Source organism: Trichechus manatus, unplaced genomic scaffold (genome assembly GCF_000243295.1).
Source record: "Trichechus manatus latirostris isolate Lorelei unplaced genomic scaffold, TriManLat1.0 scaffold00297, whole genome shotgun sequence".
Lineage (NCBI taxonomy): Eukaryota > Metazoa > Chordata > Mammalia > Sirenia > Trichechidae > Trichechus > Trichechus manatus.
In genome coordinates this window covers 952,531-966,780 of record NW_004444233.1, presented here as the reverse complement: position 1 = coordinate 966,780, position 14,250 = coordinate 952,531, and the positions used below count along the sequence as shown (strand labels likewise).

The window sequence follows — 14,250 nt, the reverse complement described above, 5'->3', positions numbered from 1 at the left end:
CAATTGGCCCTGTGCCTCCAAAGTAACTTGCACAGAACAAGGGACTTTAACACGATTTGTGTGCATGATGGATTTCTGCCGTGTCTTGCCAGGACTGATAGGAATAGGAAGGATGTAGCCTTGGGATTTCAGTTTGGGTAAGATGGATTTTCACATTCTTACTCTACCATGCAGCTTGGGTTTCTGAACCTGCCTGGCCTGAGGTTGTGCCCTCCTTCCCTATATTTCATTTCCCCAGCCTCTCCTCTGACCTGTAAAAGAGAGCACAGCATATCGAAGCTGCAAGGACCTTAAAGCCTGGGCAGGTGAACCCTTCATTAGGCCCAGGAGCTGGCCTGGGGAGGGAAGGGCCTGATCACAGCCACAAGGTTTGTTGGTGGCAGGTTAGCTGTTGGCTGTTTGAACCAGCTCTTTGTACAGAGCAAATGGCCCCCCAGTCTCTGTGGCTTTACATCTTGAGTCACGGGCAGGTACGTGAAGGCCCTTTGTAAATGTTGATTATTGCTAACCAGTCTCAGGGCCAGGGATCCTTTTCTCCACTGATGGATGGATGACCCTGAGGATGGGATCTGTCCCTTGTTAACCATAGTTAATCAGAGTTACCACTTAATGAGTGCCAAATAGGTACCAGGCACAATACTAGATGCTTCTTGAAAGATCATTTTCCACACAGTAAATACTGATCACTTACTATGTGCTAGCTACCATTCTGAGCACTTTATGTATAATATCTTTTTCCTTATAATAACCCTGAAGGGTAGGTACCATTACTCTCCCCATTTTGCTGATGAGAAAATCGTGGCATAGAAAGGGTAAAGAACTTGTCAAGGTCACACAGTAATGACAGGGGAAGCCAGGATTGAAACCCAGGTCTCTGTTTGGAAAGTGTGGTTCTTTCCACTCCACACTTCCCTGTTAATCATTGTTGTCCCCCAGCATTTACACCAGTGTATTCGTTTGCCCATTTAGTCCCCTTATCCAGTACTTACTATTTGCTCCAGTTTGGTCCCTGGTACAGAAGATTCTTGGCAAATGTCAGTTGCTTAGGCCCTAACTGGTCCACCCAAGCTTGGCCTTGGCCTAGCCTCTGATGTCCCCTGAATGTGCCCCCTAACTTGAGGGCAGTTGTTACCTTTTTTTCTTTTTCAGCCTGAGCCTGGATTTCTTTCTCTCCTGGGTTCCAGAGTGGCTTCCCCTGCCAGACCTGTTAACCTTATCTCCCAGGAGACTGGCTTCGTGTCTGTCCTCTAATGAGCTGGCTGCTCAGAGAAGCAGTAGCTGTTGCTTTTCATTTGGCACTTGGCACAGTAGGCCTCAGGCTGCTGCCTCTAAAACAAGGGGGCTGCATCTTTGGGAGTGAGACAGACCTGACTTCCAGCCCAGGCTGTGACATTTACTCTCCGAGTGACTTGAGCTAATCAAACTCTAAGCTTCAGTTGACTCATCTGTAAAAATCGGTTGAATGATAGCAAGGTGATTGTGAGAGCTGAATAGGATAATGGATAATAGACCTATAGACCTGGCAGCTATTGTTAGCATTAATGGCCCTTCATACTCTTGACCCACTATGAATTTGCATCCATTTCCTGTGTCCCCTCAAACAGACGACCCCACCCCACCCTCCACCCAGATCAGAACCATGTCTTAGGCCCCCTCTATCCCCTATGCCTAGCTCACTGCTCTGAATATGGAGGCCTCTGAGAGGAGCCGGCCATTCATCTAGCAACCTGCCGTCATGCCCTGAAGGCCCTGTGCCAGGTGCCCAGGTACCCAGATGAATAGTACACAGTCCCTCCCTTTCCTCACCTAGCTCTCAGTCAATGGCAAGACGGCCATAAAAGCAAGAAAGCAAAAATGTGGTAGATAACTGAGACAGAGTGCAGGGGCCTACAAAGACTTGTTGGTCTAGCCTGTGCCTTCCTATAGGAGGATCCTGTGGGAGGTGAGAGGGCTGGGAAAAGCTGACTCTTGTTGAGTGGACTCGTTTGTGTTCCTTGCCCTCCAGGTAGAAATGGTGAGGACGAGCCTTGCGGGGGGGTGGGGGAGGTGGTGGCTGAGGTGTGTGCTCCCTCTGCTGCTGTGGAAAGGAAGTGTTCTGGGCTGCCCAGTTCCTGGCAATGCGGGGCTGTTTCTGTCTGAGGCTGCAGAGGGTCTGCACTTTGGGGCTGTAATTCACGTTGATGTGTAAGTGGTTGGGGGGAGATGGGGAAGGAAGAGTGAATGCTTCTAATGAGAAGCATTTCCCACTGCCTAACTGAGGAAGGGAAGCCTGGACTAAAAGGCCTCCTGGCTAAGGCCCTCCGCCCCAGCCTGGTGTCCGTCATTCCCCTGCCAGGACCCAGATTGAGTGCTCTGGAATTTTCTTTGGGTGGGCCTCACTGGGGCCTCAGCAAAGAGAGATGGAGCCTGGCGACTATCTTAAGGCTGGGATTCCAGGTGGGGCTGCTTCCTTTTTGCCTTTTCCAGAAAGGTGGCCAGAGTCCCAGGCTTGCCTTGGAGAAACCATGGGGCTGAGGTCTGAGTGAGGCTGGGGCAGGGGTGTCTGGAGACCCCAGGGGCTGTGTCTCGGGTGAGATGCCCAGAGTGTGGGGGAGGATGGGAGCACAGCTAATAGGAAGCAGGTGGAAGTGCTGCCCGCACCCCAGCCAGGGGACAAGCCGGCTGGGATGGCCCAGACGGAGGGAGGACCCGTCAGCCAGCTCACAGATAATCCCATGGAGCAGGCTCCGGGATGCCCATTCATATTCATTACGTGTGAAGTGGGTGGTTGTAAAGTTAGCTTTCTCTTCATTTAGCTGTCACTGGACAAAAAAATATGAGCTGTGGGCAGATGTCCCTGGATGGGAGTCAATAGCTGGTCTCTGGCCTCCCTGTGCCCTCCCCCACCACAGGGCCCCTCTCCTGCACAGGGCCCTCTCCTGTCCTTTGCCACCTCTGCCTCTTGCTGCACTGATCTGGCTCCACTTACTTTTCTTCTCTTGTCTGCCTCTTCCCCACTTCTTGTTTCTCTGCTTAGGCTTTTGCAGATCCTTCCCTCTTCCCTCCATCTTTCTAGGCTGTTTTCTTGGCCATTGCTCTGTCTCCGGCACGCAGCACAATGCCTAGCACAGAGCAGGCACTCAGTAAATATTTGTAGAACAAACTAATCTCTCTGACTCTTATGGGGCACAAGGTCCAAAACTGTGCTGACCACTCGCTGGGTGAAGAAACTTCTAGTGCAGTGGTCTTAGCCCTGGTTCCATCCCTGACCAGCTGGGTGAGGGTGTCTGTTCAGCAGAGGTAGCTGGGGATACCTCCCCTACTACCCTGATTCTCTCTTCCCTTCCCAAGGGGTCCCCTCCTCCTGCTGGACACAGGGCTCACACCTGCACCTCTGAGCCAATGTCAGTGCAGAGAGGAGAAATGGCAGGAAGCCAGGCCCTCGGACTGAGGGAAGGGAAGGGAAGCCACAGGTTTCCTCTGGGGAATGAGCTAAGGTACCAGAGGGAAGAATCCAGGCCTGAATGCTTGGGCAGTGATGGTCTTGGCCAGGAAATCCGATCTGATGGGGACTTGCTCCCTTCTTGGGAATGGCATGGCACTGATATATCTTTGTGGGTTTCTCTGGGCCTGAAACATGAGGCGTGGGGTTGGGGGTGGTTGGCTGCTAGCTGAGGCTGAGCTCTTCTGAGCAATGTGGTTGTGTTTACCCGGAGGTGGGAGGGCCCTACCCGCTGTTTCCCTGCCTTGTAGGCTGAGAAGATAAGGCAGAAAGCGGGGATGAAGGATAGAACAGGCAGTGCTTGGAAACCACAAGGAAGAGTCCTGGCTTTTGTCTCTGCCCCCAGCTCAGACATGCTCCTAGGGCGTCTGGGAGAAGGGAGCTGCCTCACCCTCACCCCTCTGGGGTCCCAGCCCACAGGAGCTCAGAGCCCTCAGTAGGCAGCCTGGTCCTCCATTCCACCTCTCCTCCATTGTCAGTTCAGTCACAAGCTTATCTCCACTTTCTCACCGGCCCCTTTCCCCCAGTTTTCCCTTTCAAATGTGCCCAGCCCCAGGGCTCTGCCCTTCTCCCTGCCTCCCAGCACCGGCCAAAGCCACAGAGCCCGGACAGGTGACACGCCAGGCACGGCAGGCTTCAGCCCTGAGGGCTTTGCCACATGACCATCTTCCCCTCGCCTCAGGATGCCTGGCAGCCGATCAGGAGGGCCTGGCCCAGCCCGGATCCTGGGCACAAACCAGCCGGAAAGCAGCCAAGGGCTGAGCCCTGCCGATGACACACAGTCACCTGGGATAAAAAGTACCGCCACCTTTATTGTTATGCTAGGCAGCACATTTTTTACAAAAGTATCTTTACAAAAGTGAGGGTTAGGATCTCAGGGGCTCAGAGTCTGTGGAAATCTGTTTTATTCTCACCAACATCCAACAAGGAGACCAAGGCAACCTATGGTTTCATGGTCTAGCTCTGGCTTGATCCCATGGAAGAGAATCCACAATTTGGTGGTTTCTGGTGGAATTTCCAGCCCCTTGGAAGGGGAAGGTGACTCCATAGCATGTTGGGAAGGAGACACAGAGCAGGAGTCAGGCATGGCTGCAGTTGGGGAGACAGGGACGCCCTTTACACTGACCTCCTGCTTTTAGGCCTTTGTCAGCACCAGGACACTGGGCACACACCCCCTGATGATGGGAAGGGGAGGCGAGCCCAGCCTTAGGTGGTCAAACAAGACTCTCCCTTTGGTTTTCTGGACTTCACAAGGAGCTCCCCCCAGTTCAATCTGTGGTCCCCTCCTCCTTTCTCCTGGGTTCCCCGAATGAGGAGCCAATTAAGCCACTTCAGCTGGATGGATACAAACTTGGACAAAGTCTGGAGGAAGCAGGGCAGTGTCTTCTTCTCTCCAGGCCATTTTGGGCAAGGGACCCCAGTTTGTCGTAAGAAGAGGCCTGGGCACCTGCTTTGAAGCCTGCTTTGCCCTGGGCAGTCGTGCCTTATTCTAAGAGAAAGAACCCTGGGGCTGAGGGTCCCAGCTGCTCTGCCCAGGCCTCCAGGAGCCAAGTGGGTTTGGAGGCAGATGTGTATCCTTTCTAAGGTCCAGGCAGGGGCAGGGTGGGAGCAGCTGGGAATAGAAAAGGGGGTGAGCAGCTCAGTCTGCGTATCATGTGGCCGATCACGTGGTCCAGTTCAGCAAGCTGGGTGGCTCCTTGGGCTTCACCCTGAGCGAGATGAGGCCTGGAGACTTGTAGTTGCCATCGGGGGAGGGCTCAAAGCTGGGGCCCCCCAGGGTGGGGGAAAAACGGTGGATGGAGTAGATGCCAGGGTGGGCTCCGGGGGAGGCTGGCACCCCCATGAAGCCAGCCACGTTCCCATGAGAGTGGGAGTATGGAGACATGCACGGGGAGGGGATGCCCTCTGGGGACACCAGGCAAGGGCCCCCGGGGCTCCCTGACCCTGGGCTGGGCCACAGGGAGTTCTGCAGCTGAAAAGAGAGGGATAAAACCCATGAACCCGCAGCTCCAGCAGCTGCCTCAGTTACCTAGAGGCTCTCTCGGTACCCCTTGTTGTTGTTAGGTGCCGTCGAGTCGATTCTGACTCATAGTGACCCTACAGGACAGAGTAGAACTACCCCATAGGGTTTCCAAGGAGTGGCTGGTGGATATGAACTGCAGACCTTTTGGTTAGTAGCTGAGTTCTTAACCACTATGCCACCAGGGCTCCTCTGTGCCCCAGGGCCCCAGAAACTTCCCAAGAAACCTCCACTTGGCCCAGATTTGAATCTCTTCCCTCCTAGTCTCCCACACTTAGGAGGTCACTACCACTGCTTCTCAAAACGAGATCTTCTTCAGTGGTTCCATTGTGCCAGGTGCTATACCAGATGCTTTGTAGGGATCATTCCCGAGACAGGTGATGGCCTCATTTTGCAGAGGAAGAAGTTAAATGAGTTGCCCAAGGTCACACAGAGCCCTGCTGCTGCTCCAGGTCTCCCGGGTTCCAGAGCCCATACTCTTGCTGGCTACCCCCTGGGACATGGCCAGACCCTGACGTGGGGCAGGGTGAGGTCTCACCTGGGGGTGGCTGTTGGTGCGGGGCAGCACAGAGATGTCATAGGCAGCCGTGAAGGGGTTCCGCCCCTCCTGGATCTTCCCATAACGCTCGCGCTTCCGCCACTTGGCCCTGCGATTCTGGAACCAGACCTGGGAGCAGGAGTGGGAGGGGCTGAGGGGGTGGTGAAGCAGCCGGTGGAGTGGAGCCCGCCAGCCAGGGAGACCTCAGGACATAGTCAACGTTTGGTTGTGTTGTCCTGTAGGGTGGGGAGCTGGGAGGGCTGGGGGATCTTGAGCTGCAGGGGCTTGTAACTCCACATAGCACTCGATGCATGGAGGCTGGGATAGGGCCTGAGAGAGGCCTACGCCCAGTGCAGTTTACTGGCCCCATGGGTCCCCAGCTACCATTAACCGGGCTGAGTCACGCTTTCTGGTTCTCTAGCCTGGATTGATCTGGTATGGGTGTTAGGGGTGTCCCTTGGACCTCAGCGGTGGAGTTGCGTACGTGTGCACATGTGTTGGGCTGTCTAGTCTCCCTGCCTCATCTCCTTTTCCAGTCCACCCACCTCACAACACCCAAAGAATCTGAACCACATTTCTGTTCTCATCATCATCCTGCTTAAACCCTCAGTAGCTCCCTGGGGACCTCAGCCCAGAGCCCATCTCCTTAACAAGACCCCTTGGGACTGGCCCCTGCCCCTCTCTATATCCTCATCTCCTGCCAGACAACAATATCAATTCTTCCCAGGTGCCTCCCAAGCCCCCACCCCAGCTCACCTTCAAAACACTCTGCTATCTTACTCCTCCCTGCATTTGCTTAGGTTATTCCTGCCTGGGCTACCCATCCTCCCCCCTACCCCCCATATATATCTGAGCTGGGTCATTCCTAAGTAGATGCTGGCAGGTAAGGCCCTGCACCTGGGTGACAGGTCCTGAGAGGTAAGAAGTTGTGCCTACTCCCACGTTGCAGAGATCCTAGAGCAGGCCTGGGGCAAGGTCAGGAAAAGGGCACCCCAGCTGCCTGGATTTCCTTTCTTCACTCTCCCTCTCCTGCAGGGACTAGGAGCCTGGAGCCAGTGAATCTGATAACTTTACTGGGAACTGATTGCCCTGTCACTACGCATTTTCCCCTAGAGTCCCCACTGTAGACCTTCGCCTGGGCTCTGGGCCTGCCCACTACATTGTCTGGTGTGCGGTCTTATTTGGATCATACTCTAGGGCCTCAATCATTGGGGAAGATTCTGGACAAAGTCTGGGGCTTCATGGTTACCCCTCCATCCCCCACCCCTGCAGGGCTGAAAATGCCTAGGAGAGAAGTGGGGAAATATGCTTTCCACATCCTCAAAGCAGTTCCATTGGAGACAGCTATTCAGACCCCACCCTAGAGGCCTACTGAAGCGTTTCGGAGACTCAGTGTTCTGGACTTCCATGGTTTGTGTACTCAGGGGTTGTCTTAATTGCTGGTCCTCTCACCCTGATGATCTCAGGCCCTGGGAACTCCAGGGAACAGTCTTGGAAGTTTGTTTTGGGGGTCACTTGGAGGGACCAAGTCAACAGGAGGGCCCAGTGGAGAAGGAGAAATAGCCCAAGCCCCTGTGGTCCTCTCATTGGATCTAGCTATAGAGCCTGTCTTTCTAGAAGGCAGCTGACCAATTTATAGACTGGGCCTGCCAGTCCCCCATATTCTACCAGAGCCCTGCCCCACAGCATCTTCCAAAAGAGTCTCTGGAAGGGCCCCATGCAGGATGTGATAAGCAGGAGCTTTGTCCCTAGGAAGCTCCCTGGGTGGTGGGAGAGGCAGAATCCTCTGAAAGGTCACTGCCTCACCTCACCTAGAAGTCCAGCCCCAACTCTTCTCCCAGTTCCCTGCTTGGCATCAGGGAGCCTGCTATGGATCAAAGCAAGGCTGTGGTTATCGTCCTCTTGGGCCAGACTTATACTGAAGTCACCTCCCCATTTCCACCATCTGCTAGCCACCTTCACGCTCTTTTTCACTTCCAACATGTCTTGGACATAGACTTCCCTTTCCTTCTCCTTTCCCCTATTCCCAGCAACCTCAGCCCACCCATCCCCACAGGCTGGGCTCCACCCTGTGTGAAGTTGGAGGACGTCCCATCCAGGAAGCCCTGGGGCCTGGTCTCTGTTGAGCAGAGTTGTTGGGGTGGGGAGGGAGGGGCTCCCAGCCAGGCTTTCCAAGAGTCCCAGCCACAGGCTGGCAGAAGGTTGCCCGCTCAGGATGACTTTGAGGGTCACTGATCCTGAGGCCTTCTAGTGGGGCGCCTCCCATTGTGGGCAGCCACCTCAGGTGCAGCCTTGATATGTGTTCAGCACTTCACTGCTTCCAAAATGCTGTCACATCTGTGGTGCTCAAGATACCCCCTAAGTATGTGGTACTATCATTTCCTTTTCCTAAACTGGGAAACTAAAGCTAAGAGATTCAATGACATGCCCAAAGTCACCTCAGCTAGTAAGTGGCAGAGCTGGGAGTCACACAGGTCTTTTGATTCCAAGGGGCCATTACTCTAACATGCCCTTCCCCCTACCACCATATAAACTTCACCTTAGGCTGAAAGAGCCTGTGGCTGCAGCAGAACTGGGCATGGGAGGTAACCCGGAAGGCAGCTCTGTAAGGCACTAGAGCCCACCTCTCCCAGCCCTTCCATGGTCTGGCCTACAGTCTGGGTGGTCCAGGTAGCCAGAGAGTCCCGTGCCTGTGGTGCCCTCACCTGTACCCGGGCCTCTGTCAGGTCTGTGCGCAGAGCCAGCTGCTCCCGGGCATACACATCAGGGTAGTGGGTTTTCTGGAAGACCTTCTCCAGCTCCTCCAGCTGGAATGTGCTGAAGGTCGTGCGATTACGGCGCTTCTTGCTCTTGTTCTTGGCCAACTCCATGGACCCGGGGAGTCCAGGGGACAAGGGGACATGAAGGCTGGCCAGGCAGGGACCCGGGGAGCCTCGCAAGTTAGAGGGCCCGTCCCTGGGGCCTCCTCGGCAGTCCAAGGGCAGCTGGGGGAAGCTGGCGGCTTTGGAGGCCTTCTCCTCAGCTGCAATGGAAAACACGAAAAGGAGGATGGGAACCGTACCAGGGGGGTTTGTGGGTGGAATGGAGGGAGGGGAAGACCGTTGATGCCTCAGTCCCCGCCTCCCCCTTCCTTTCCCTTCCCTTCCTCCAGGCAGCCACCCTCCATGGGAGCCTGGCATTCTGAGGCCTGGCTGCTGAGCCTCCAGCTGGGGAGGGGGCCCTGGGGAACCATGTGTTCTGTGGTCTGGGTGGATCTGCAGGGCTGGAGGCAGGGTTCATTTCAGGGAAGCTCTGTGGTGGTGCCTCCCACAGGGTGTGGAGGTGCCAGGATTGGCGCCATGGCAGGGACCGCCACCCTGGCAGGGCTGAGGATGGGGGAGGGGGGAGGGATTGAGGATGGGGTGGTTGACATCTCCTGCCCCTGCCAGGAAGTGCTTCCGTGTCCCTGACTCTGCAGGCCTTGGTTCCCATGCCCTCATGCCCATGCCTCTGCTCTCAAGATCAGGCAGGCAGAGGGACAGGGAAGCTCACACCACCTGTGGATGGTCTGACCGTGTGCCTCCTCCTCTGAACCCTAAATCTCAGGGCAATGTCAAATCCCCCAGCCCTGGGGTATAAGGGGCAAGATAGGACAAAGAAGCTTCCAGAGAAATAGTCTTTCCACCACTCCTAAAACTGTGATATCTCAGCAAGGATTCAAGCATCAGAAACGCAGGAGGTAGGTAGGTGATGGGAGGAGAAAGAGAGTTGGGGGAGCAGTGTTACGATGGACACAGGCCCCCTTTCCTCATTATTCTCATTGTCTTGCCCCTCCCTCCTCAGGAGGTCAGACTGCCCCCATAGACTGTGATTAACAAGCAGGGGTGACCTGACTGCAGACTGGGAACTGTTCCCAGCAGCCCCACTCTGACGTGCTAAACCTCACTCAGGAAGCTTGGTGGAGACCCACCATGACTGGGGCATGGTGAAAAATAGGTCACCCTGATCACCCCACCCTCTTCCTCTGGTGAGGACCCCCAGCAGCGTCTCCATGAAGTCGGTCCTCAGCAGTCCACTGGGATGGCAGGAGCGACACAAAGACACCCCACTGACTCACACAGCCCCTTCCCTGGCCCCAGTCCCATCCCCAGCAGGGGCCCAGCCCCCAGGAGGCTCAGCAAGCTGGCACAGACAGGCAGGCAGTTTCTACCCAGGAACATAGTGGTGGATCACAGCTGTAGTCAGAGGAAGCCTGGACGAGCGAGATGAGCTTCTCGGCATTTGGAACTGATGAGTCCCTCTCTGCACTGTGGAGGACAAGTTGGGCTCTCCTCCCATCACCTACTGGAAGGTGGTCAGCAGTCTCCCAGCACCACCAGGCTATGAGCTCACCTCCACATTGTCAGTGTGTCCTGCAGGCCCAGGGGAGTCAGGTCGGGCCTGGCCTTGGGGGTTGTGCCCAGCCTGTACAGGTAGCCCACAGTGACAGCCCAGGCACCAGGTTTCCTTCACAACTCAGGTGGAGCACAAAGGAGACAATACTCAGCCCTGACTTTCATTCCTGGCAACCTCATGCTGGTTCTTGGGTAGTTCCATTTGGGAGCTTAGGAAAGGGGGTTCAGGGACATTGTACCACATCACTGAAAATGGTCTGGGAAACCAGGGTGACTGGAAAGGGGCACCTGGCACTTCACAGACCCTCAAAATGTGTGGCCTGAGAGGGAGGAGTTGCGTGTCTCGGGTTTACATGGAAGCCCCGGATCCCAGCTGGACTCCAGGCAGTAGTGGGGTGAGTGACTCAGGGCAGTGGGGGTCAGGACTGGCCTTGGGGAACAATGACATCACTGAGAGAGCCGCCGAAGCCCAGACCCCATGGCTTGCACATCTGCCTCCTGGCCCCTCAGGGTCACTGCTCAGAGGCAGTGACCAGAACTGGGGGCCTTGGGGCTTGCCTTCCTTACCATAAGCCACTCAGCTGTCAGGCTGTGTGTTAAGAGTCTGTTGCACCTGGTCCACACACTGGGTGTTTAAGGAGGAGTACCCATGTTGGAGTTGGGAGCCTGGAACTCCTGTGCTGCACAACAGCACGACTCCATGAGACCCTTCATCCACACAACCCAGCAGGTATGTCCAGGAGGAGAGAACAGGGATCTCTAAGGCTGCACCAGAGCCCATCCCTGACCCCACTCTCACTGTATCCTTCCCTCCTCCCGCTCCCAGAGTCCAGACTTACTAGTGGCAGTCAGCCGACCCTCCCCAGCAGCCCGCTTGGCCCCCTGTCACTGTGCAGCCTGGAAGGGCATCGGTGACGCAGCTTGGGGCTGCCTACTGGGTTCCCCACTGCACCCATGGAGGGCGCCTACTGAGGCCGCTGAACCGATCGCTGAGTCTTCAGCTTTCGCTGAGCCTTACTCCGCGACAGCGCTGTCTTTTCGCCAGCCTGCGTCGCCGAGCAGAGCTCGCAGCGGCCTGAGCTCCGCGGCCAGAGGGACCTAAGGCCCGCCGCCGCAGTGAACATAATCGCCGTGCGTTGGGCCCACAGTGGGGCCGTGGCGCTCTCCCTAGGTGTCCCCAGCCTTGGTCTAGAGATCTCAGTCGGGGGCCGACGATTTGCAGCTCTCCTCGGAGGTGCGCGATCCGCCCGCTGATCGTGGTCCTTACAGCCATCAAGCTCAAGGCCTCGGTGGTGGCGGGGGCAGAACTCAAGCGGGAGTCACGTCCCGGAGGAGAGCGTTCCGAGGCCAGAAAGTCAAGCTGAGGGACAAACTCTGAGTGGCCGTTTGAGATTGGAAGGGGTCGCCGGGTACGTGTCCGATCCTCAGAGCAGCCACGCGCGGACGGCTACCGAGTGGTTGGCACTGCCGGGACGCGGTCCGGGCTCAGGGCGCGACTGGTCGTCTCCGCAGAGGGCGGCCTGAGGCGGCAAGGACGGCCGGCGGGAGAGAAGCTCGGTGCGCCAGACTCTCGCGCCCAGCTGCCCCGCGGAGGCAACGATCCCGCCGCAGCTGGAGCGCAGCTGCGCGCTCAGTGGTCTGAACTAGAAACGCTCTGAACCCGTTATTAAAAAACCGGGAGATAAGGCTGATCTCCCTCTCGCCGGCCACTTCCCCACTCAGTAGTCTGCGCGGCCCGAGCTCTGGGGTCGTCTCTCCCCAACAGTCAGCTCCGCCGCCCGCGCGCCGCGCTCAAGACGGCTCCGCCGCAGGGCCGCGGGTGGCCCGCGCGCTGAGCTCCGGCCAGGGCCCCCGGCCGGCGAGTGGCGGCCGGGTCTGTACCCCAGGCTCCGCGCGCAGATGCCGCGCCTCCTTTTCGTTTGACCTGTCCCCAGCTCAACTTGAATCCTTAGTTTTCTTCTCCCACCTGTTCTCATTTTGCCATGTTTCTGCTCTTTTAGGATGTTCTCTTTTTTCGTTCGTTTTGTCTGTTCCCTCGCTCTTCATCCTTTCCCTTCTTCTCTATTTACCCGCTTCGTTCGATCTTCCTCTTGCTTTGTTTTTTTCGTTCTTCATTTATAACTTTCTGTCTGCCCAGCTCACCGGCCGCCGTCTGCCTCTCGTTTTCGCCGCTCTTCTCGGCTGTTTTGTTCGATTTCCTTTCCCCCTTTTTTGGTTGTTATTCACACTTTTTTGTTTTCTTTCCCCGCATTTCGTTGTCGCCAACACCCTCGAGGCCGGAGCCGAGGTCAGTGGGTTCCTCCTGGCCGCATGTTCCACCCCGACGCTCTGCGCAGTTCGCCCTGCGCCGGGCGGGTCCTGGAGCTCGGGAGATCTGTGCGGGATCCGGCGCCTAGCGGAGACACAGGCCAGAGGGGGTATCCTGCACGACACAGCGCGCCGAACGAGCCCGGGTACCTGTCGCTGGCGGTGCTCGCGGCGCTGCGCGGCCGCCGCCGTCTGGCTGGGATCAGAGGAGCCAGGCCAACTGCTTCTCATTAAGTCCCAACTGTGGTTTTTATCAGGGGAGCCTTTTTCAAAGGGCACAGGCACGAAGCTCTGCGGACTCGCTCATTTCCTCCGCTGACCCCCACACACCTCCCCGCCCTCCTCCACACATTCCCTCTGTCCTGGCTGGGCGAAGGCCGGAGCTACCGGCCCACTCGTGGAGGCCGAGAGGCGCCAGCGGGGCGAAGGCAGGGTCTTCGCTGTTCTCGGATGACCCATCTCTGGGCCTAGGTTGCGGGATGTGGCGGCGCAGATGGGACGAGGTCGCGGGCGCTGAGACTCCCACAGGGCAGCGTGTGCGTGGGGCGACAGAGGGTTGCGGACCAGCCTACCAGGGCAAGTCACTCAGGCGCGTTCTTGGGATGGCGCGACCTGACCGGCCTCCGTGCTCAGGGCCCCAGCCCAGGAGCTTGAGGTGCCCGGGGGCTAGGCCCGCCCGAGGCAGCTCCTGACGGCCCAGCGGTGGCCATCCGGTACAGGGAAGCCAAGACTGCCAGAAGGGCTGCCACCACTGTGCATAATGACGGAAAGGCCAGGTTAGTCTGAGAAATGAGAACACAGTTGTTTCGAATTGAGAATGGCCCTGGCACTGCGGTTCAGCCGCCGCCACTCCGTCGAGTACCTAAAGCCAGCACCCTTCCAGCGGTGACTGGGTCAGGGGATGAGAAACCTATCGAGGCCAGGCCGCAGCCCCCGGCTGAGCACGGCTCGGCCACTCTGGGTCGGGGCCCAGCCTCAGGGCCCCCAACGGGCGCCAGACACAAAAGCCAGGCTTCTCTCCCCGCGTCGGGGCCAAGGACTTAATTCAGCGCTCCGGCCGAGTCCTATGCTACTGGTTCGGTCGGTGGCAGTTCCAGCCCAACTCTGGCCGAACGTGATCTCTCCTTCCCGGTTCTGGCTGCCTTTGGCCCCGGGCCGTCGGTGCCCCGTCCGCTCTCGACCTCCCGCCTCCCATTCCCGCCGCCGGGGGTAGGGGTGGCTCTGCCTCCCACAACGCGCTGGGCTTTGCCCGACCTGGGCCAGCGCCGGCCCGAGAAACCGGTTCGCAGCGAGAAGGGCAAAAGTTGAGACATAGGCAGCCGGGGAGGGAAGCTGGGAGGCCTGGCCGGCCCAATTCGGGAAGGAATAGAGAGAGTCGGGGCTGAGCCCTAGGGCCCGCGCCCGCGCCGCGCGTTACCTTCCGCGGGGCCCTCGTAGAAGTGGCAGCCGTTGAGTGCTGGGCCGGGCCCGAGGTCCTGCAGGTACTTGGCTGGTGGCTTGGCGGGCTCTGGGAGGTAGGGCTCCAGGGGCC

At 57.4% G+C, this 14,250-nt stretch overlaps 1 protein-coding gene across 1 annotated transcript; it reads right to left on the bottom strand.

The window, feature by feature from the left end:
* Nucleotides 1-4,775: 4,775 nt before the first annotated feature.
* On the bottom strand, nucleotides 4,776-14,244 carry ALX3 (ALX homeobox 3). Its single transcript, XM_004390425.1, has 4 exons — nucleotides 14,137-14,244; nucleotides 8,745-9,061; nucleotides 6,040-6,168; nucleotides 4,776-5,453 (listed from the first exon to the last, which is right to left on the bottom strand). The coding sequence occupies exons 2-4, from the start codon at nucleotides 8,907-8,909 to the stop codon at nucleotides 5,145-5,147; spliced, it is 603 nt and encodes a 200-aa protein (XP_004390482.1). The 5' UTR covers nucleotides 8,910-9,061; nucleotides 14,137-14,244; the 3' UTR covers nucleotides 4,776-5,144.
* Nucleotides 14,245-14,250: the final 6 nt, after the last annotated feature.